We start from the raw sequence: 24,188 nt of genomic DNA, 5'->3' as shown, positions 1-24,188 counted from the left end.
CTTGGAGGCCTCCAGCACCTGCTCCAGGGCTTCAAGGCTTGCACCACGTGCTGTAAACCTATGCCGGTTAGTGACCCCCCACGACTCATGTCTAAGTTGCCTGGGGGATGGACATCAAACTGAAAGGTGTAGGATTTGCAAGGCATTTAAGCCAAGGACAAGGAAAGAAAGAGACTGTATGGGAAGAACCCTCTGACGCCCATGCCTCGGGTGCCGACGAGGGGTAAGCTGGCAATGGTGTGCCACTCGAGGACACGCTCCCGGCACCCCTCCCGGAGTTGGTCTGGGTCGAGCTCCGACTCTGCAGACTCGCACTTGCCAGGGGCGCAGAAGGAGGTTGCGGCACCGGCACCGGGTCAAAGCGAAGAAGCACCAGAAAGGGCACGCAGCTCTCCGGCACTGCCCAGAGACCAGCGCCGGGAGGAGCTGAGATGGCCCTTGCCAGAGGTCTCCCGCAGACAGTCCCAGTCCAGGGAATGCCAGCACTGGTCCCAGTCCAGATCCTGGTCCCGGTACCAGGGATACCGGTACTGTTCCTGGTCCCGCTCAGCCAGGAGCTGCTCGTTCTCCCGCTGGCGCAGATTGTTGGCACTGCCATGGCCTTCGCGATCGGCGTCGCCACAGTCCGGCGCCGGCTTCGGCTGCTATAGCTACCCGCACCGGGGCCCAGAAAGCAGGGACCCTCAGGGGAGCTGGCAACGTGAATGGGGGCCACCAGGCCATTGGCCCTTCTGGACCCCTTGGGCCTATCAGGAGCACCAAGGGGCCCCGTCCAGGGCACGTTACTTGGTGCAGAGGTCCCGGTCCCTGCACCGATGCCAGAGGTGCCAGAGGCAACAGTATCCTGGCCTCCAGCATTCCCCCCCAAGCATAGACCGGAGAGTCCGGCACCAAGTCCAGTGCCATTCCATGGACCCCCACCCTGGCCTGAGCCAGAGGCCCTTACCACAGGAGATGGGGAGCAGGAGGACCAACCAGAGGGGTTTGAGCAGCAGCTAACCTCCTAATCTTCCCCCGATGAGGTGGTGGAGGGTACAGAGGTGTCTGGCCCTCTGCCGATAGACCATAGAGCCCACCAGGAACTGCTGCACAGAGTTTCCCAAATTTTGGGGTTGCAGGCCGAGGAGACGGTTGAGCAGGAAGACCCCATGGTGGACATTTTGAGCCCCAAAGGTCCATCCAGAATAGCGCTCCTGCTCATTAAGACCATTCAGTCTAACTATAAGACTATATGGCAGACCCCGTCCTCCAGCACTCCAACGGCTAAAGGAGTAGAGCATAAATACTTTGCCCCATCTAAGGGCTGTGAGTTCCTGTTCTGCCACCCAAGTCCATGCTCCCTAGTGGTGTTTCGGTGGTGAATGAAAGGGAGCACCATGGTCAGCAGGCCCCGGCCCCTAAGGCCAAGGAGGCGAAACGCCTGGACGTTTTTGGTAGAAAGGTGTACTCATTTGGGGGCCTTCAGTTGAGGATTGCTAACCAGCAGGCCATCCTCAACAGGCACAATTTCAGCTCCTGGGCAGTGGTGGGGAAGTTTAAGGACTACCTCCCGCAAGGTTCCCAACAGGAGTTCACAGCCCTGGTGGGCGAGGGCAAGGCAGTAGCCAAGACCTCTCTCCAGGCCTCCCTGGATTCGGCAGACGCGGTGGCTAGAACTATTGCATCAGGGGTGGTCATGAGGCGCTCAGTGTGGCTCCAGGAGTCAGGCCTGCCGCCCGAGATCCAGAATACACTCCAGAACCTCCCCTTTGAAGGGTCTGGGGGCTCTTCTCGGACCAGACGGATTCAAGGCTGCATAGCCTCAAGGACTCATGACCTACGCTCAAGTCGCTGGGTATGCACACCCTGGCAACCCAGAAGAAGCCCTTTAAGCCGCAGCCTTCCCCTCAATGCCAGTACCAGCCTCGCCGTAGGCATGAGCCTTACCATAGGCGAGGCAGGGATAACAGGCGACGGCGCAATAACAGTAATGCACCAGGCCAGAACCAAGGCCAGCACAAACCCCAGCCGGGCACTAAGTCAGGCTTTTGAAGGTGTGCTCGAGGACACCTAGAGGAGGAAGTCCGCTCGCTGCTAGAGGTGGGGGCAGTAGAGGCGGTGCCTCACAGCCTAAGGGGAAAAGGGTTCTACTCTCTGTACTGCTCATCCCCAAGGCCAAAGGGGGCCTTCGCCCATCCTAGACCAGCGCGGGCTCAACAAATTCCTGGTCAAGGCCCGGTTCTGCATGGTTTCTCTGGGCATCATCATCCCTTCCCTGGATCCGGGGGACTGGTACGCTGCCTTCAACATGAAGGACGCATACTTGCATATCGCCATCTTCCCACCACATCGGTGGTTCCTACGCTTCACCGGGGACCAAGAACATTACCAGTTTGTGGTTCTCCCGTTCGGTCTAGCCGCGGCTCCAAGGGTGTTCATGAAGTGCATGGCAGTGATGGCGGCCTTCTTACGGAGGCAGAGAATCCGGGTGTACCTGCACCTCAACGACTGGCTCCTGGCGGGCTGATCCGAGGTGGAGGTGCAGGGCCATGTGGAGGTGGCCCTGAGATTGTTCCGTGAACTGGGGCTCCTGGTCAACATCCCCAAGTCCACGCTCGTACCCACACAGAGAGTAGAATTCATAGGGGCGGTCCTGGACACGGTGGAGGCCAGGGCAAGCCTTCCAGTATCCCAATTCAGGCTATTCAACAAGTAGTGGCCTCCCTGCGCCAGTTTCCAACGACAGTGGCCAGGTGCTGCCTGCAGCTGCTGGGCCACATGGCAGCATGCACGCATGTGGTCAGGCATGCCAGACTGAGACTCGGGACTCTAGAGGCGTGGCTTGCTCGGGTGTACTGCCCAGGCAGGAACCCCCCTGGACTTGGTAGTGACAGCCCCAAGGGATGTGCTGGACCCCCTGCTGTGGTGGCAGTTCCAGCCTGTGGTTTGCAAAGGCATCCCCTTTGCCGCCCCACTTCTGGACCTGATGCTGGTGACGGATGCGTCAGACCACAGATGGGGGGCTCACCTGGGGGACCTCATGACGCAGGGGTTGCGGTCTGAAGCAGAGCGGTTGCTCCATATCAACGTGAAGGAGCTCAAGGCGGATTTTTATCATTTGTTGTCTTCTATAAGAAATTAAGTGAATTTATGGACCATATTCTACTATCTTTCTTGGAAGCAAGCCTGTGCAGCCCAAACTGTGTGCTGCCTGCTAGTATAATTCTGCTTTTGAATAGTATTGTGATAAAATTGCATCAGAGAACCCATCATAATTCCTGATAAGTTACATTTTCATTCTAGAAGTAAAATTCTCTAGTTTTCTTGGCCTCCAGGGCTAATGGAATTCTAAATCTCTAGTATTTTATCGGTTTTGGTCACCATTTGTCTTCTGTATGATTTTTCAGTCACTTAATGTGTCCAGTTTTCCCCCACAATCTCTCCACTTTCTCCAATTCAGTTGAGCATTGCTGCTACTTTGCCTAATTCTTCTGCTTTTCGATCTTCTGCATTTCAGATCTTGCTGTTTTTTAAACTGATATTGTACTAAGCAGTTGCCCTGGCTATTTCTGTAGCAAAATGAACAATTACTGTAGAATTTCCCTGACAAATAAATCTGTTTAGTTATCAGTGCTAGTGATGTGATGAGTGTGGACCCTGTGCTCAGCACTTTGTTTATATTAGGGCTCCTTAAATTTAGTTCATCTGTGGATGTTCAGTTTCCTGAGCCATCTACATCAGACCTGCAAGCAACTAACGTTATGGGAGAGGAGGCTCGAGGCTGTGCCCTTTTGAAACAGAATCCCAAGAGGGTAGGCTCCCAACAACCTTCCTCTGCTACCTCTTTTTGCACTGTAGACATACCAAAAAAAAACCATTTGTGGCTGGTCCAGGTCAGCTGACTCAAGCTTTCCGGGGCTGGGCTGTGGAGCTATAAAATTGCAGACTAGGTATTTGGCGTCAGGCTGGAGCCCAGGCTGAGACCCACGAGGAGGGAGGGTCCCAGAGCCCAGGCTCCAGCCTGAGACTGAACTGCTATGTTAGAGCTCCATGAGTTAGCTGACCCAGGCCAGCCACACATGTTCTATTGCAGTGTAGATGTACTCTAAGAGGTTGAAGGTGGTTTAACTTCTCTGGGACAGTTGGTATGAAATCTCAAGACAGTCTAAAACTCAAGAGTTTAATTAAAAACAAATCTTAAGAAGAAGAGATCCGATTTAAACAAAAGAAATTGAATGCGCAACCTATTTAGTCTGAAACCCTGAAAAAGCTCATCTCTGGTTTAATTACAGTGAATAGAAAAATGATATTGCACTGTTAGAGAACTCCTTTTTCCATTCTCATCCTTTTGGCAGGTTAGTCTCTCAGGGCTGGTGTTTCCCAGAAAATTTCATTGTTAGAATGCAACCTTGAGAAGTTGCAGGGCAGAGGTCAGATTCTGCAGAATAGAAAACAATGAAATCCATAATTTATGTCCATGATTTCTTTAACTTCAGGTGTAAACGAAAAGCAGTTAAGCTGATACAATGTCATGGACAATGAAGGATACTGCATTTTTCTGTAGAGGTGTTTTTTCACTCCACCCTGTATTTCCATATATTTGCCATTCCCTTTTTACAAGACAGAATTTGATTCTTCAATGGGCCCTGAATTACAGTGGCAAAAATAGAAACCTATAATTTACTTATGAAGACTTCAAATTAAACTTTCAAATAGAGGCCATTTTAGACTCTGCTTCTAAACGTGAGTTACTTCAAAACCTTTGCCAGTTGTGCAGTTACTGATTATCATAGTTGATGCTTTTTTCCCTCCCTCATTCTAATCATCTTGCCAGTTGCTAATAAGATGTCCCAGACAAGCTTTTGAGAAATAAAATGTATATGGAAAGTGCCTAACCCAAGATCTAGGGCCAGTGCTTGAACAATTCTTAAAACTACTGCTGGTAGAAAAGAAAATTTAAGTTGATTTAGGTCAATATTGTTTCTGCATAATGTGCTTTTCAGTCACAAAAACCTTTGTAGAATTCGCAGCGACTAGTCAATGAAAAACTTTGTGCCCTAGGGATTTAACTTCTGAGGATTCAACAATATAGCCACTAACAAAGGTAAGTACATTCTAAACTCTGGGAGCCAGCACTAAACAGAACTTAATTTGTTCAGTGGGGAGTGAGAAAATGTGTGACAACTGAACACAGGTGTGCTATTCAAAATATTATGATTCCAAATCCTACATACCTTGTCTGTCTGTTGCTTTCTATAGGTGTAAAGCACAAGTCTTTTTTAACAGCTGAAGATTGCTTTGAATTGGGCAAGATTGCATACACTGAGGCAGACTACTATCATACTGAGCTGTGGATGGAGCAAGCTCTGAAACAGCTTGATGATGGAGAGGTGTCTACTGTTGACAGAGTCTCCATTCTAGATTATTTGAGTTATGCTGTGTATCAGCAGGGGGACCTGGACAAAGCAATGATGCTCACCAAGCGACTTCTTGAACTGGGTATGTTGTTAAGAGACTAGATCCACAATATATTGTAAAACTGGTCGGGAAATTCTGTGATGTAGCAGTTTTCATAATATGGTCTGTAGATTACTTTTGTTTCAGAGTAATTGTGGGTAGCTGCTTCTGTCATACAGGTGAACGTCTGCCAAAATAAAATGGGTGAGGAATCATAGACTTTAAGTTCAGAAGGGACCATTATGATCGTCTAGTCTGACCTCCTGCACAACGCAGGCCACAGAACCTCACTCACCCACTCCTGTAACAAACCCCTATCCTATGTCTGAACTATTGAAGTCCTCAAATTGTGGCTTAAAGACTTCAAGGTGCAGAGAATCCTCCAGCAAGTGACCCGTGCCCCACACTGCAGAGGAAGGCGAACAACCCCCAGGGCCTCTGCCAATCTGACCTGGAGAAAAATTCCTTCCTGACCCCAAATATGGCGATCAGCCAAACCCTGAGCATGTGGGCAAGACTCATCAGCCAGACACCCAGGAAAGAATTCTCTGTAGTAACTCAGATCCTACCCCATCTAACATCCCATCACAGGCCATTGGGCATATTTACTGCTAATAGTCAAAGATCAGTTAAATGCCAAAATTAGGCCATCCCATCATACCATCCCCTCCATAAACTTATCAAGCTTAGTCTTGAAGCCAGATATGTCTTTTGCCCACACTGCTCCCCTTGGAAGGCTGTTCCAGAACTTCACTCCTCTGATGGTTAGAAACCTTTGTCTAATTTCAAGTCTAAACTTCCTGATGGCCAGTTTATATCCATTTGTTCTTGTGTCCACATTGGTACTGAGCTTAAATAATTCCTCTCCCTCCTTGGTATTTATCCCTCTGATATATTTATGGAGAGCAGTCCTATCTCCCCTCAGCCTTCTTTTGGTTAGGCTAAACAAGCCAAGCTCTTTGAGTCTCCTTTCATAAGACAGGAAGGTATCCAATCCAGCAGTTACACCCATTGTATTAAAAGATGATGCAAATAATCTTCCCTAATATTACTTTTTCAAATAAGAATAGCTGCTGCAAGGATATTATGGGATCAGCACTGGGAGTTTGGCAAGGGAGGAGGGCCACAAAAGTATGCCTGCCTTAAGAAATGATCTGTAACATGAAGCTGACTACTTGAGGTACATCTGAATTCATTTTTGGATGGGAGTTTGCATTTGAGGGAATGGTTGTTTCTGTTTTGGCCTAAATTTTACTCCTTGCATACATTTGTTTCCAAGAAGGGTAAATGGAAAATTAAAAATTCCATCCTTAAAGAAAGGAAGAGACAAATACTTCTTGTAGAATTGGGCAGTTCCTGCCATGTTATAAGTTCTTTTGGCATGGAGTCTCTTCCTGTGTGATTATACAGTGACTTGCACAGTGGAGGGTTGCCAGCTGTCCAGTTTTCAACTGAACACCTGGTCGAAAAGGGACCCTCTCCAGCCCAGTGAAAATGAGCGAGTGAGTGAAGGTGAGGGAGAGCAAGGGAGGGAGTGGCAGGACCTCAGAGAAGGGGTGGGGCAAGGGTGTTCGGTTTTGTTTGTTGAGAAAGTTGGCAACCCTAGGGGGCCCTGATTGTCGTTGAAGCATTTGGGTGCTACTTTTAATACAAATGATGATGATATAGAAAAATATGCAAGTAACTTTGACTAAAACTCTTTTTACAGGGATTATAAATTTGGCCTCAAATATGCTGTATGCTTAAACTTGACATTCAAAATCAGTGTATTTTTATAAATTGATTTATAATCCATTTTGGCTTTGCATAGCTACAAAATTGTATCTGGTTTAAAACTTGATTATGGTGTTAGTTTCATAGCAATGTTGCATCAAATTAATATGTTTAATAACCAAGATATGTCAGTGACTGCATGTTTAATCATTTAGAAGTTCAGTTCTGTTCTAATGTACTATGTAAAAATAGCAGCTTGCTCAGCACTTGCTCTTGTGTATATCCTTTCTCTCTAGGCACTCACATAGCTCTCATCGCCACAGTATCTGAACACCATGTAGAGTCAACGCTTCTTTATTTTCTAAATTGTCTAAAATTTGTTTTACTGTCTTTTCATTCTTCTTTGCTATACAATCAGTATAGCTTCCCTCTCCTAAAGATGAATTCTGTTCTTCTGTGTACATAAACACAGTTGTTTATACTGAGTTCAGAATGCAGGATCTCTCTTGTTAATTGTACATGAGGCTGGAAAAACCCATATTGAGTCTGCAGAGCTGGCCCATGAAAACTATCTTTTAAATTGCGGACTGAGCAGTTTTTATTTGGAATAATTGAAAGACAACAAATATAGAATCCAGTAATGGCTTGCCTAGTGATATTTAAACACAATGGCATAGTATATCTAGGCATTTGTCATTTTCATCACTGTATGGTATCTGAGTGCCTGAATGAGGATGTTCTAATCTTAATTCTGAATTAATCCTTTCACAGCAGTAAAACCCCTTCATCAGTAAATGGAGGAATGAGCTGGCATAGTTTGTTAAACTAGCACTTTTTTCTACCAAATTTTGTCAGCTGTCAGTATTCCTGGCCCAACTCTCTCCCTGTTGAGTTTCCTGATGGGACAATGCAGTCTATTTCACACACAATATCCTCATTTCTCTGTCTCCCTTTATAGTCTTGCAGGCTGTCTCCCCCATGGAATAGTTTAAAGTTTATTCTATCTCTTAACTGTTGCTGGGTAGTACTGCTTCCAGTGGAGGTGTCAGTTTCTTGGATTTAGAGGGTTTAAGCTAAGGTTTTCCTTGCCCATTCTCTGCTTCCCTGTACAATGAGCAATGAGAACACAGAAATGTATTACATCCCCACTTGTCACCTATTGAATGGGTCAGGCTTTCAGCTATATTTTTGTTCTGATTTAACTGTGTAAGCATGTTGGATCACTAAGCATTAATTTTTACAACTTCTGTTCCAGAATGAAGAGTGTTTTTCTTTTCAAGGAGATGCTTTTATATACCCTTTCAGGTTGACTTCTACCAGTTGCAAACTTATCTGTGGTGCCTCTCCTTTCTTCTCCATTAGATCCTGAACATCAGAGAGCAAATGGTAACTTAAAATACTTTGAATATATCATGTCTAAAGAAAAAGAAGCAAATAAGTCTACTACCAAAACAGATAGCCAGACTGACAAGGAAACAAAGAAAAAGGAACCAAACAAAGATTACCTGCCAGAGAGACAGAAGTATGAAATGCTGTGCCGTGGGGAGGGTCTCAGAATGGTAAAGTGGAATAGCCTGTTTGTTTTTGTTTTTTGTTTAATCTACAAAACCAGTTATGCAGGACTCATTTAGGCGTGTCGGCAAGTTCTGGTGCTAAAGAGAAAGGTCAGTCAGCTTGCAGGGATGAGCTGGCTCACCTTTAGAACACTGTTTTCCCTCTTACTCCTGTCTTTATGGTGGCCTGCGTTCAAAGTATTTTTGATGAACGTTTGCAAGAAGTTTTGTATCGAGCTTGAACATAAGGAAATCATTTTAGCAATAGGTTTCAGAGTAGCAGCCGTGTTAGTGTGTATCCGCAAAAAGAGAGAGAGTACTTGTGGCACCTTAGAGACTAACAAATTTATTTGAGCACAAGCTTTCGTGAGCTAGGGCACAGCTGTAGCTCACGAAAGCTTATGCTCAAATAAATTTGTTAATCTCTAAGGTGCCACAAGTACTCCTTTTCTTATTGTAGCAATAGAATGACTATAGACCTATAGTGGAGGGAATGAAGAGGGACAGTGCAGCATCTCTGAATGAAGAAATAGTAACCCATGTTTGAGGATGCTGCCCTCTAACCCTAATGTATTTTAATACCAGTTAGTGCACTGAGAATCAAATAAGGTTATTGCATTACAACAAAGATTGTATTACACACATTGTATTACACACAGCATTGAACATTGTTCATCTTAAGACGAACTGTAAAGTTAATGTTTGCTCTAAGATGTGTCTAATATTAAACTTGCTGAGAGCATGGTTTCTCAAACAATGTGCTTGACCTCCCTAAGGAGACTCCAGTCTCCTCAATTGGTAAAATACAAGTAGACATAGGGAAAATGAATTACTGTGTTTTGTTCTTCTCAGAATGAAGGAAAGGCTGATGCCAATCACAGCAGTGAATGAATAGTCTAAGTGCCTATGAATTCATTCATCTAGGTTTTCCAAAAAGTGATGGACTCTTTCAATCCAGTGTCTAAATACTGCTCAGCTGATGCTGTTTAGGAGCTAAAAGATAGACTTCTTCCTTCCTGAATTTGTTGTAATCATATGCAAAATTTCTCTTCATTGACTTACTATTTAACTTATTAATTATAAATTGTTTGTTTTGTTATATTTAATTTGTTTGCTGAAGGACCACCCCTCACCCCCTTAAGGATATGTCTACACAGCATAGTCTACCGCGGATCTTTCCCAGGTTTTAGCCTTAGCCCCCCTACTATCCACACTGGGTTTGTAGGTGTTTTAAGCCCAGGTTTGTTTATCCCAGCTAGGAGTGTGGGTTAGAACCTGGGCTCCACTTTAAGTTGGGCCGGAGCCCACCCACTTCGCAGTGAGGATACAGGCTAAACCATTCAAGTTCTGATAGTCCTCTAATGCCCTTTCCACAATTCCCCCTAAAAGATTGTTCTCCTACAATTGACTGGAAAAGAATCCTAGATCATCTCACCACAAAGAACAATGAGATATTCCCCCCAGACACACATGGGTGAATGGAGAAAGTCATAACACAGTGCTATGGGTAGGGCTTGGCAGAGGGGACATTCACACCTGGGCAAAGCTAACTTGGATGCTCAGACCTGGGTGAAGGGTACAGACATAGCCATAGTGTTATGTGCTTGCCATATGAATATGTGTAAGAACACCAACAGAGAAAGTGGTCAGGTTTATAGATGGAATATGACAGGTCAACAAGTTCCATGGTGTGAATATACGATATATATATACCTACGCTAGTTGTGTCACATTAGATGCATTTCTGTCATAATGTGTAATTTTTTATATTTAAAAAAGAAATGCGTGTGTCCTGTAATGGTGTTAATGTGAGCAAGCACTTGATTCTTTTTGTGTTTGTTCTGCCTTGATTTCAGACACCTCGGAGACAGAAGAAACTCTTCTGCCGCTATTACAATGGAAACCAGAATCCCAAGTATGTTCTGGGACCTGTCAAACAGGAGGATGAATGGGACAAACCTCGGATTGTTCGCTTCCTTGAAATTATTTCTGATGAAGAAATTGAAACTGTGAAAGAACTAGCAAAGCCAAGGGTAAAGAGCTTCAGATTCCTCTTGTTTTGGAAACTTCCATGCCATCTATAGTGTTCTATGTGCATGAACTCAATTCACCTCTTGAATTAGGAGTTTGTAAAGTTAGCTTGGGCGAATGGTGTTATGCACACACACGCATGCACACACGCACACAGAGTAATGTTTTCTCTGCATGGCTTATGCAGATTCACCAAACTGTTCTGCTGGATAAGATTTTTGTGAATGCTATTATGGAGGAGAAGAGAACCTCCTTGAACTCCACAATAGTCCCAGCATGAAACTTCCCCCTATTGCAACTGGCCTGCCTCAGTATGCTGCCACCGCTACCACCACTCTTAATTTATGTTGAATACTCGTCACAGTCACTATGGCGTATAAATGACAGTTAATTTGTATGGAGATGCCATTTAGGAGCCACCATATCTGTGATCATGGACACCAGATAATCCGAATTTACCATATGGACATCTACAAAATAGTAGTACTCTTCTTTAGTCATCTGAAACAGACTCAGGGGCATGAGGTGCTCTGGGGCAGTTACATAAGTCCTTTTCAGCAAATCTCACCCTAGCTTCATTTAACTTCAAACTAAAAGAGGTGTAATAGGTTAGACCTAACATAACCTTCGTTCTCCCACTTCATCACCTCAACTCTCCAATCCCATTTCAAGAACCAGATTCCAAAGGACCAGTCTCTGAATCTGAAATAACCTAAGACTGGCTTATTGTCAAGGCAGCCATGAGAGCCCAGGTCAAACAAAAAAGCTATTTTGCTGGAAGTCACCCAGGACAATATGATTGGCAGCTGCAATACCAGGACAGATTAAATCTGTTAAGAAACTTGTGGTGTACCAATGTAGTAAATATAACACAACTTGTCTCAGTTTAACTCTATCTCAAGACTTGCACTTGAGGTGAAGCTATTCTAATTAATCCATGTTTGTACAGGTCACCAACTACTTCTGAAATCAGATGCAAACAATATAAGTGCATCATTTCTCCAGCACTACTTCTGTTTATGCTAAACAGATACTTATTGGGAAAGAGCGGAGCGAATGAAGGATAAACACTGTGTGGATAGGTACATCAGAATTACCTAAGAGAAATTATCCAACCATTTCTTCTTTATTCAAGCAAATCAAAGGCCTTATCCATAATCAAGTCAAGAATGGTGCTGCCTTTGTTAGCCACCAACTTGAGTACTGAAGAGCATCAAGTGAAGAGTAGGCTCACTATCACCTGACATTCTTTGTTCTTGAGGTAACACCCCAGACTAAACCAGTGGATCTGATTTCAAGTGCTGTGCTCCTTCCCTACACCTAAAACATCTCTTCTTGCCTATGCTTCCCATGTCGATCACATCAGGAATCAGAGCCCAGTTTGTGTGGTAATTCCTATTTTGTTGTGTTACAATGGAAAATGATACCACTGATGATTGGGCTGCATTGTTGCTGTAGGAAACACTGGTGTTGCCTCTTTGGAGTGTAACTAAAGCTGTTCTTTATGGAGTGAAAAGAAAACCTTTCTGTTATACGGATCACTGAAAACGATACACAGATGATAGTGGATTTAAACTAAACTTTCTGGGACCATTGTTTTTTAGTCCGATAAATGTTCAGCCTGTTACAAAGCTGTGCCAATTTCGGGTACTAATATCTTGCGTTGAAAAATGTGGAACATTCAAACTTAAAGCCTAGACATTGCAGAGTTCAGTGGTTGATGCTGCATGAGACTATGTTTTGGGGTTGAAAGTTCATCTCTTGTATTCCAGCTATTGGGAGTGTCACAGAAGTCTTAGAGCCTAGAAGTGAAAGGGTGTGTAATCCCTACCCAGTCTTCTGCTCCTTTGTCATCAGCTGGCACGAGAAAAGCTTAATTCAGTCTTTCGAGACTGTCTGTCTGCTTTTGAGTAGTAAGCTGTGTGCAGTGATCCAGCTCCTCACCCCATTTTGTCCCATGGGTAAAGAACAGTGCAGATTAAGGGGTTCCCTGATTCTTTGCTTAGATCAATAAGGTCTGAGATGCTTTGAGCCTTTATTGCAAAATAAAAACTAGTAGTAAAACACTTGCCCAGATGTGACACACACACAGGACTCAATAAACCCTCCTTGGCCTGGAGCCACCATAATGCAGGTCTGTCAATGACCGTCTCGTGCTTCTAATGCTGGAGCACTGCAACTGAAACTTTCCCAATTATGGGTCGCTGTACCGTAGCTGAACGTGCAGTCGCAACATGCAGTTTGCTTGTGGTGGTGCCATGACTCCGTATGGCAGAAACCGATTTTGTGGAAATGGAGCAGAACAGGACACTGACTAAAATGGGATGGAAGCAAATTACTTGACAATGGTGCAGTGTGTTGGCTGGAGAAGAGAGGCCCTAGAACAGTCTTGGTCCAAAGTCTTATTTCTGGACGATCAAAAAACGTGGGAAGTATTTCACATGATTTGTGATCATGGTGTAGCTGACGGGTCTGCATTCTGGAACAGAGAATGCAAAACACAGATCAATTATTCAACCAACTAATGCAGATAATAAGTTAGAGATATTTTTCAGATTCTGAGGTAAGGTTTCCTTCATGTCCCCCCCACCCCCACGGTTAAAACTTTTACTCAGTGTGTTCCTTATTGATGATTTAACTCTAAAGTGCATCCTGGATGTACCGTATATCATTAACAAAGCAAGAGTTGTACATCCTTGACATACATGCTGTATAACTTCCAGCAATTGAAAGGAGTTGAAAGATGTTACAGGAAATAGCTTTACTTATCTAACCAGCTCGCTCTTGTTGCTCCCCAGAAACTGGAGTATTGCTTCTAGGAAAAAATGTACCACTCATTCGCTCCCTCTTCTCTAAGAAGGAACTGAAGTATCTCCTTTTTATTCGTGTTAGAGGTTTCCCCACCTTCGCCACCACACACATACTCTTTCTGCTATAAAACATGTAAAACACCACAATGGAAACTGATTGGATGAAGTGCATGGCTTGTGTGGAAATTTTTTTCCCCTCTGTAGGTTTCTGAATGGTCGGATTAATGTGATGCGATATTTACTTTGTAATGCAACTATTCTGATTGGTTCGCTTCACAGCTGAGGCGAGCCACCATTTCAAACCCCATAACGGGAGTCTTGGAGACGGCACATTACAGAATTAGCAAAAGGTAAGAGACTTCGTACACCAAACATTCTGGGCCTGTAATGAGTGCTTGTTCTCTGCTCATTCAGGGATAGAGAGGTGGTCTAAAAACATACTTTAGACTTTCTAAACCATCTCTTTAATATGTACAGATATTGTAACAGGCTGTTACTGCTGAGTTTCTCAGTCTTTTCCTCTAACTAGAAGTTCTGTTTTTTGCCGTTTTAGCGAATATTCCTTTTTTCAAATAGTATTTTGTACAGGTGCATAGAATGTGCATAGGTGCAAAACTCAGTGGAGGTTCCCTTGTATGTGATTTCCCTGACCACATATACCAACAAAAATTTGTCATTGCTCTCTTTGCTAAATCTGGCAGACTCTCTGAGGATCCCTTGCATTCAGAAGTGGAGTCACATTATCCTGCATAACAGTTGCATTGGCATGCAGAAGCATTTGTTCATTAGTCATATAAAATACAATTGTCCAAGATAATCTGTCTTCCTCCGGTCTGTTTTGTTTGTTTGTTTTGGCTGCCTCCTAACTCAAACCTTGAAGAAAGCAGCAGTATTTTTTTCTTTACCGGCTTCCAAGTTCTCTCCACTTTGCTAAAAAGCACTGCAGATTTGTGAATTTGAGTTTTGTTTTCTGAAAAAAGTTTGATAATGTCTTCGCATTTGCACCTCTCCAAAAGACGTCTTTAGGAGCTGCATAGTAAAGGTCCAGTCCTCCATTAGCTGTTTTGTTTTCCTCACAAAAATCCTGTTCTTCAGCATTTAACAAAAACAAGAAAAGAACATTAAACTTCTGGATACAGAGGAATTTTCTTTGAAACTCAGCACTATGAACTATTTGCAGAAAGTCTCTAGTTTTTAAAAAAAAAAAAAAAAAAAGAGAGAGGAAAGAAAAAAGTGAAAGGACATTCTAACCAAATTTGTCCACCCAATTCTTCATTTTGGAAATGGCAGCTGCAACTACTGTCTCCCTTCTAAATACTGCTGCTGATCTGAGAGCATTGCATACCATCCAGACCAATCGGAAACCCTTCCAATCACCTGTGGCTTGTCAAAAAGAAGCCTGCTATCAGAGTAAGCCCTTGTCCTTTCTCTTTTTGTAGCTGAGCCGGGCTACTGTACATGACCCTCAGACTGGGAAACTGACCACAGCACATTACAGAGTCTCTAAGAGGTAAGGGGAATGTGTTCCAAAGGTATATCTAACACCTAGGAAATCTGTTCTGTAGCTAACCTGTTAAATCTTCTAGTTGCAGATCTGAGATGAGGGAAGATTATACATATTTGTTTCTTGTGCTCATTTCTATTTAGAAGAGATGAGGTGGCCTAAAAATTACCTGGCACGTATTGTTGCAAATGGGCTGCTTAAATAGGACATTTTAAAGCATTCCTGTTAGCTAAAAGGAAAGCTGCTACTGCTTTTCTGTCTGCATGGTCCTGAATAACACAAATAGCATACTAAAAACCTGCTAAAAAAATGGGAAGATTCCCACCTAAACTAAAATTCAGAAAGGGCTGCACTTGTTATTTGTACCATTGTACCAATATATGTTTAAAATTAAGCACTTGAGATTTGTTATAATGAATAGCAACAACAGCATGAGTAGAGAGCTTGAGAACTTTAGTTCAAAAATTCTTTGTTTATTGTTTGTTTATCACAACACTAACTAGTTGTTCATTTACTCTGCTAGTTGATTTAATATAAAATCCAGCATTCATTGGAAAATATTAGAGCCGCATTTTGTTTGATTAAATTATCTTTTGAACAAATGAAACTATCATTAAAGGGTTTTTGTCCATAGTTTTAACCTCAGCATTTGAATAGTGTTTTTTAAAAAGGGGTAAAAATGAATTGGGTTTACAGAGATGTAAAATTTCTGAAATATTCTCCCCCTGCCACAAAAACCATTAGCTTTTAGTTAGTTATGTGAGCAGTGAGTTTAGAACCCTTATGAACAAGAAGACTACTACTAATTAAATACTAGATTATTAGAAATTCTGTTCCAAAAGGATTGGTAGTAAAAAGACTTGTTAAGGAAATATCCTCCTCTTAGGGCTTTTTGACTGAGCTGGTTTGGATTCCAGATAAATCCTTACTACTGAAAACCAGAAACGATATGCTCTATTTCCTGGGTTGTGTTTTTTGTTTTTTTTTTTAAATAGATGGCTGCTTCCCCACTCCAAACATTACAGGCATTCTTTCCTAGTCATTGCCCTTCTAAATTACAGCATTCCTCTATGAGGAGACTACTGTTCACTCAGCAGTACGTGGCAGACTGTGTTAACAGGGGCATGTTGCCAGCTGCATGAAGAGGCATGTCAAGCCTTGCTGTATGCAGTACAAGAATATATCCAGACAGTTTGACACAGCTTTCAAGGAAACTAGTGGTTTTTGAGGCAGCCAGTTAGAATCCGTAGCATACGAGGTTAGTGTTTACCCTTCAGGAATATCCGCCTCTGCTTTTATTTTAATCACTGCTCTTTCTCTAAAGGAAGTGTATTTAGACCATCCTTAGTATGTAAAGATGTTAGTAATGTTGTATTTTATATATCTCATAACAAAGCCAATGAGTAGGTTATAGTCAACCTTTTAAGAAATGACTAGAAATGTTAAGGAAGGGGAGTAAATGTAATTGCAATTTTTAACTGTTCATTTGTAATAAGGTCAGACATCCATTTCCCAATTTTTTTTTAATTTTCAAGTTGAGAAAATGTTAAATATCCACCAGTGTGGATTTAAAACGCTTCATAAAATATTTTATGTAAAATACAGTGTGGCAGAATGTTTCTAATTCAGGTGTACAGATCATGCTGTACATGAAGAGCTTCTGAAGGGGAGAGGCTAAATGTTATGTTCTGACAATGGCAGCAATGATAACTAGACCTTTCTACCCTTCAGGGAATCTCTAAGAATTTTGGCTTTTTGAAGTGGCACAAAGAAAAGTCCTATGTTAGCTTCCCTGTGATTCCCTCTTAAAGTAAAATGGAAAAATGCTTGTGGGCTTCGCGAGTAAAAGGGGTTTCAAAAGAATTATTTTCCACCAGGAAAAAAAAGCTCCTCTTAATGTGGATGATAGTCTTTTCGATGTAAGGTTACCTGTCTGTAACGTTCACTTGAAGCATAATGATACTTCTAATGAGTGAAATTGTTTTCTGGCTAGTAGAAGTTGAAGGAAAAGTTACACTGAAGGGCAAGAGCCTGGCATGCATTTCACAAGAGCTGCTCTGATCCTTAAATCCACACTTGAATAGTTCAGCTAGTTGAGCACAATTTTCTAACTGATTACTAATCCTATAATCACAAAAGCTTATGCTCAAATAAATTTTAGTCTCTAAGGTGCCACAAGTACTCCTTTTCTTTTTGTGGATACAGACTAACACGGCTGCTACTCTGAAACTAATCCTATAGTGCAATTACCAGTGGAAAAATGTCTTCAGGTTTGTGTGAGAGAAGGGTAGTGGAGCAAGTGAAATGAAGTTTTTCAAGTGGAGGATTTCTGTCCCTGTGGAGCAGCCCTCACTGTACATACCTACCTTGGCTGCTTTGATAGTGAGCTCTGCAAGAGATAGACAGAACAGCTCCCTTAGACTGACTTTTTTTTTTTTTTTAAATACCCATGGAGAACAAAAGTTGAGACCAGCAGCAAAAATGGATGATACAGATGGGCTCATATTCCTGAAGGGCAGATAGACAAATCCTGTTGGAAGTTGCAGTTCTGGAGGAACCTCTTCATATGCATAATAAAAGCCAATGGAGCTTACTAGAGCAGCGGTTCTCAATCTGGGGTCAGGACTGCAAAGTAGGTCACGACATCATTTTAATAGGGTCACCAGGATCAGCACAGACTTGCCCAGGGTGGCTCAGGCCCCCTCTCCCTCCATCCGAGGTGGTGGAACCCATCCTCCCCCCCTTCATTTAGTAAATTTGTTGTCAGAAGGAGGTTGTGATGCAATGAAGTTTGAGAACTTCTGCACTAGAGGCTTAGAGAACTACCAGAGGCTAGTTGGTGCTGGAAAATCAATCTAGAGCTAGGAATACGCAAATCCTCCTGAGCTGTGATAGGAACTGAGGAAGTAGACTCAGTGATGCTTATGGGTGACAACTTGTGCCAAATGTCTTGCTAGAAGTCATTATTCAACTCTACCAAGTAGCTTTCACTGCCAAGTTACTCTTCCAAAGTATGTATGATGCTTTACCAGAAATAAGACTGATGCTTCATAGTCTTTCTTCACAAAAGTTTGCTTTATCTGGATCATCTGTTTCCTTCTGTTCTCTGTCACACGGCTGTGGTCAGGAAACAACTGCCAGACCCAGAAAGCTGTCTCAGGTCTGGCAAATATGAAAATGCAAGATCATCCCCCCCCCCACCCCCACTACTGCCCCTTCAATCTTATATGCTATGGTAACGGGGGGCTAAATAAATACTTGAGTGCCTCAGACTCTATTGTATTTATCCTTCCACCACTTGTGTGAAGTAGGCAGGTTCTGTTTTCCCCATTTTACAAAAGGTGTACTGTAACACAGACTAAGTGAATTGCCTGTGGAAGTCTGTGGTGGAGCAGGGCATTGAACTTGAGTTGAATCTAGTCCTAACCACTAGACTACCTGTCTTCTCTTTCGTACTCAAGAGGGAGGTGAAAGCTACTTGGTAGAGTTGAATAGTGACTTCTAGCAAGTATGGATTGAATTGGGCGTGATGGCGTAGCCTGATAGTAACAAAATGGTCTTATTGTGGTGGTTTTTTGTGTGTTGTTGTTACAGTGCCTTTCTGAGGACAGTGTTGCATGTTCTGGGGTTTTAATTTTCAATATGCAGTGTTGTGGGAAATGCTTCATATGCACACATTCCTCTTCCTTTCCTTCTTGATCATTCCAAACAGAATCAGGATAGTCTGCTTTTAACACTTTCTTATGCTAACAATTGTTCAAAAGTATTTTTATAAATACTCCCAGTGTGCTGAAGTCCTCATTTTGAGATGGACTGCATTTACGTACTGTTCTGTACATGGTGAATATTTAAACAGATTTCATGTTTGCCCTTGGAGATTCTGTAACCTGTGTCAGTACCATGTGTTGTAGGAACGTGTTTTGCTGCTTCTCTTGATGTGGGGCGTTCTGGGGCTTTTAAAAATACACTGATGTTAGTAGGTGAAAAATTGTTATAAACCTTTGAACCAACGTACATACTGATTTGCCAGTTCACTGGTTCTCAGATTGGTCTGTGGGCACCGGTGTTCAAGTGTTGTGGGCTTCTAGTTTCCCACTGTTTTATAGGTATCTAAACTTTTCATTGCAAAGATGATCCAGGGAGTTAGCTGTGCGGCTAGGAGGAGTTATCACATAAAAGGGTTGTAAACACCAAGGGAGCAGAGTCACCAGTGTTTCGTGTTGTACATGAGAGAGGACACTCTGGTGAAGAAAAAGAAGAGGAAAAGATGGCTGGGTAGCATATGCAAAGAGGAAGAAAAAAGGGACTAGAGAAAAGGAAGCTATATTGCTGGAGACACATCAGGATTGTTATATGTTCATGAGGGCTAAGGGAAATGGTCCAGTAGACGGGCTCAGATGTGATGACACGAAGTTTGAGCCCTGCTGCATTAGTCGGTAATACTCAAGTTAAATCATTACCTTTGAATACAGTCGTTATTTTTACATTGCTTGACTTTCAAGAATGGACGTAACAAACGGGATAACATTGTGATTTGTCTTCTCCATACCTGCAAAATGATACATTGGTTCAGTAGTCTGTGTCTGGATGAAGACAGCGGATTCATACTGAAGGCTTACATAGTATCAGTTATTTCTGCACCTATTTTATTTCTGTCTGAACTCATTTTTTCCCCAAAGTATCTTAATTGCAAAGGAAGCTCTTGGTTCCAAGTTTGAAACATCATCATTTAAAGGTAGCAAAGTTCTAAAATGATTTTCAGGACTTTGAGGCTGACCTTTTTAGGAAGCTGGAGAATATTTAAAAAATGATACTGGGTAATATTTGCTTACTCAAGTAAAGCAGAACTATTTGCTAAATACTGAATATTCTACAAGCTGTTCTGGTAAGAATTCCTGAACAAGGAGGAGAGAAATTAAAATACCTTTTTCGTGTATTCAGATTTTTTCGTTTTTAAATATACTTTGCTCTTGCCACCAATGAGGGAAGATGGGGAAACTTTGGCCATTTCATATTCTATTCTCCAGAAGCCTTTCTGAAAATAGATGTTTATCTCGAGAGCCCACAAAAAGTTGTTCCTGTTCTATTTAAAAAAAGAGGACAGCTACAGTAAAGCTAGTATAGTATTGCTCACTGCATAAACATTTGGACTGTGCTTTATGTGGATCTATGCTGTTATGCTTGGAATATGGAGGTAGTCCCTTTGCCACATTTCTCTAGTGCCTTTCTTCCTCTCTCATGAGAACACATGGTTACAGGGGAAATTAAAGCAGCTGTCCAAACAGGGCTTTGATTGAGATGGGTTGACAACCCAGTCCCTCCTACCCCCACCATTTATTTATTTATTTTAAGGCACTCCTCTTATTCTTTAGAATTTCCATTTTTTTTAAAAAAAAAAATGTTACATCTCTAGTCCTTATAGTTGCAGAGAAAGCATTAAAATGTGAAACCAAATGTCAGTGCAGTATGTCTGGAAAAAATAGGTCTGAGGGATGTGAATTGCCCTATTTATTTCATTGTCTGTCTGATAATGGAAGACTTGTCAGTGAAGTTTCATTGTTGTTAAAGCAAGCAAGTAAGAAGTGAGGGAGAGTGTGGAAATCACAAATCTGTATAACCTGAGAGGATAGTGTTTGGGAGAGTTGAGTTGCAATCGCCATAGTCCTGTGTATGCTGAGCCAAAAACAGAGATAAGGGTCCATGTTTAAACACTGCTTCGACTGCATAAGTTCCTACCATGGATTGGCTGTTCAGAATAGACAGGGCAAAACTTGTGTTTGCAAGCTTGTTCAAAATTATTGTTAGAACCTGACATAAAATAATGGAATACAGTTTTTAGTCCTGTTCACCCCAGCTGGCCAAATAGTATTGGAAAGTAACTTACCTCGTTTAAAAAGTTTAAATATGGTTCCTTTGATCACTTCCTAGCCTCTTATAGAAACTAGGTGCCTTATTCAAGACGCTGATATTACCAAAGTGACAAAGGTAATCTCTGGTAAGAGAAGCCTCACAAATGTGGGACCTGGCAATGCCAGTAATTATAGTATTAGCCTAAAGAATTGTCTACAGATGGCTCTAAGTCTTTATACACATTTTAGAAATTATAAAACTCTGTTCCACTTATAACACAAGCTTGTGGTATGTTACTAGCAAATCATTTTCCTTTTTTAATTTAGTGCCTGGTTGTCTGGATATGAAAGCCCTGTGGTATCTCGCATTAACCTGAGGATACAGGACCTAACAGGACTGGATGTTTCCACAGCAGAGGAACTACAGGTGTGTAAATGAGTATTTCAGTAACTAGTCACACCAGACTTTGGTTTGAATTAAATGGACTTTAAAATCTACTGAACAGCAGACATCCATGTAGTCTTCAGACAGCTGCTTTGGGGGATATATGCAGAGGCTTCTTTTTTGGTGTGCACTCAACTCCTTCAGGTGTTACTGAAAGTCAGACCTAATCAATATGGGAAGAACATCAATGCCTTGTTGTTTAAGTTGAGTAACTGAGCCAAATTCAGTCTTGGTATAGAGGGGAACCAATTCCATTTTCAGTGGAGCAGCACCTGCTTGTCCCAGGGCTGAGTTTGACTTAGAACCTGGAGGGAAGTAGAGAACAGTTGAAATTTCTGCTCTTTAAAGTGAGTGAGGTTTTTTGTTTAGAAAACTTTTTTTATTGCCAGCAATAAAACCAGGTTTTCTGATGGTAGCTCAAATTTTCGTGGGAACGGTCTCTAGAGAAATACTGGTTTTGACTAATATTTAAGGGAATGGGTTGTTTTCTCTGAATCCATCTCAAGATTAGAAAGTCTCAGGAAACTGATTGAGGACTTTATCCTTAATTCATCAGCATTGTTAGACATGGGGAAGATTGTGACTGCACGTGTATATTTTAAGTGAATTAAATAAATTCAGTAGTTGCAGTAGGCTGTGCTGCGGGATTTGGGGTCTTAATTTATCAACGTGGAAGCATCACATCTTACACGTAATGTGAATGGCAGTAAATGTTAACACTGTTGCAAAAAAAAAGCAAACATAATTCTGGGCTGCATTAGCAGGGGTGTTGTAAGCAAGACACAAGCAGTAATTCTTCCACTCTACTCCATGCTGATTAGGCATGTTTATCTCGAGAGCCCACAAAAAGTTGTTCCTGTTCTATTTAAAAAAAGAGGACAGCTACAGTAAAGCTAGTATAGTATTGCTCACTGCATAAACATTTGGACTGTGCTTTATGTGGATCTATGCTGTTATGCTTGGAATATGGAGGTAGTCCCTTTGCCACATTTCTCTAGTGCCTTTCTTCCTCTCTCTCATGAGAACACATGGTTACAGGGGAAATTAAAGCAGCTGTCCAAACAGGGCTTTGATTGAGATGGGTTGACAACCCAGTCCCTCCTACCCCCACCATTTATTTATTTATTTTTAAGGCACTCCTCTTATTCTTTATACCTCAACTGGAGTATTGTATCTAGTATGGGTGCCACATTTCAGGAAAGATGAGAAGACTGAGGGAGTACAGAACAATTTTCAAGTACATAAAAGGTGGTTACAAGGAGGAGGGAGAGAGAAACTGTTCTTTAACTCCTGAGGATAGGACAAGAAGCAATGGACTTAAGTTGCAGCAAGGGCAGTTTATGTTGGACATTAGGAAAAACTTTCTAACAGGCTGATTAAGCACTGGAATAAATTGCCTAGGGAAGTTGTGGAATCTCTATCATTGTCTAACCTGCTCTTAAAAATCTCCAAACATCCTGTCAGGGATGGTCTAGATAATACTTCCTTAAGTGCAGGGGACTGGACTAGAAGACTGCTCGAGGTCCCTTCCAGTCCTACGATTCTCTGATTAAGACGTAGAAAGTGTGACTGCTGATCATGAAACCAGGCTTGCCACCCTAAACAAAGTTCACATGAGGATAAAATGCCCAGGTATCCAGCTCAGAATAGAGGGCTCTTTAGAGCAGGGGTGGGCAAACTACGACCCGCGGGCCATAGCTGGCTTGCCACCTGATTTAATCCAGCCCTTGAGCTCCCGCTGGAGAGAGGGGTGTGGGGCTTGCCCTGCTCCCGCATTGGAGCGGGATGGGGGGGCCACTCCGCGCACACGTGCCACAGCTACCAGAAACTGCGGTGTGTCCCCCTTCCAACTCCGATGTTTAGGGGCAGCCAGGGGGCTCGTTGCACAGGTGCTGCCCCCGCAGATCTCATTGGTCAGGAACTGCAGCCAGTGGGAGCTGCAGGGGCGGCACCTGCGGATAGGGCAGCGCACAGAGCTGCCTGTCTGAGCCTCTGCGTAGGAGACAGAGGGGGGACATGTCGCTGCTTCCGGGAACTGCTTGAGGTAAGTGCCACCTGGAGCCTGCACCCCTGACCCCTTCCTGTGCCCCAACCCCCTGACCCAGCCCTGTTTCCCCCTCCCATCCTCCAAACTGATCAGTCCCTGCCCAGAGCACCTTCCTGCACCTGAAACCCCTCATTCCCATCCACATGCCAGAGCCTGCATCCCCTCCTGCACCCCAACCCAATTTTGTGAGCATTCATGGCCTGCCATACAATTTTCATACCCAGATGTGGCCCTCGGGCCAAAAAGTTTGCCCATCCCTGCTTTAGAGTGTTGTGTAGGATAAAGTGGCAGATGGAAGTCAGTAATATAGTGGACAAGAGAAAATGTGATCAGGCTGGTTACTAATATCCAAAACTGAGCTTGGTTTGAGGGAGAGCTTAGTTTGAGAGGGAGAGTTCCTGTTAAAGGATGGGGAAGTGATTTGGAGTGACACACAAGGATGTGTTAAGAACAATTTTGTAAGTCTTTTATAGAAGCTAATTACTATTTTATCTATGACTTGGATAAAGGACTTCTTGGTATAAAACAGACAGCCATTACAGGAGGGGAACATTACTCAAAATGACTGATAGACTAGAGGCAAGCAGGGACAGATGATCGCTCTTACACTTCTCTGAACAGAACTGCAGAAGCTGTAGTATCAAAAAGGTTTCAGAGTAGCAGCTGTGTTAGTCTGTATCCGCAAAAAGAACAGGAGTACTTGTGGTACCTTAGAGACTAACAAATTTATGTGAGCATAAGCTTTCATGGGCTACAGCTCACTTCATCGGATGCAAAAAGGTGACTCTCTTTGTTGATAC

At 42.9% G+C, this 24,188-nt stretch overlaps 1 protein-coding gene across 8 annotated transcripts in view; it reads left to right on the top strand.

Moving 5' to 3' along the window:
- Positions 1-24,188, top strand: part of P4HA1 (prolyl 4-hydroxylase subunit alpha 1) — a 66,033-nt gene that overhangs the window by 27,119 nt on the left and 14,726 nt on the right. For 6 of the 8 annotated variants that reach the window (XR_012160009.2, XM_073353637.2, XM_073353640.2 and 3 more), the window contains 5 exons: positions 5,239-5,478; positions 8,512-8,708; positions 10,559-10,735; positions 13,823-13,893; positions 21,224-21,323. Coding sequence is in view for 7 of the 8 variants with exons in the window: in XM_073353637.2 (XP_073209738.1) it covers positions 5,239-5,478; positions 8,512-8,708; positions 10,559-10,735; positions 13,823-13,893; positions 21,224-21,323 (785 nt within the window). In the remaining variant the exon portion in view is untranslated. Of the gene's footprint in view, positions 1-5,238; positions 5,479-8,511; positions 8,709-10,558; positions 10,736-13,822; positions 13,894-14,982; positions 15,054-21,223; positions 21,324-24,188 lie in introns of all 8 variants that reach the window. The other 2 variants (XM_073353641.2, XM_073353638.2) reach the window with 1 other exon arrangement.

Source organism: Lepidochelys kempii, chromosome 7 (assembly GCF_965140285.1).
Source record: "Lepidochelys kempii isolate rLepKem1 chromosome 7, rLepKem1.hap1, whole genome shotgun sequence".
Lineage (NCBI taxonomy): Eukaryota > Metazoa > Chordata > Testudines > Cheloniidae > Lepidochelys > Lepidochelys kempii.
This window is presented reverse-complemented; position numbering and strand designations above follow the sequence as displayed.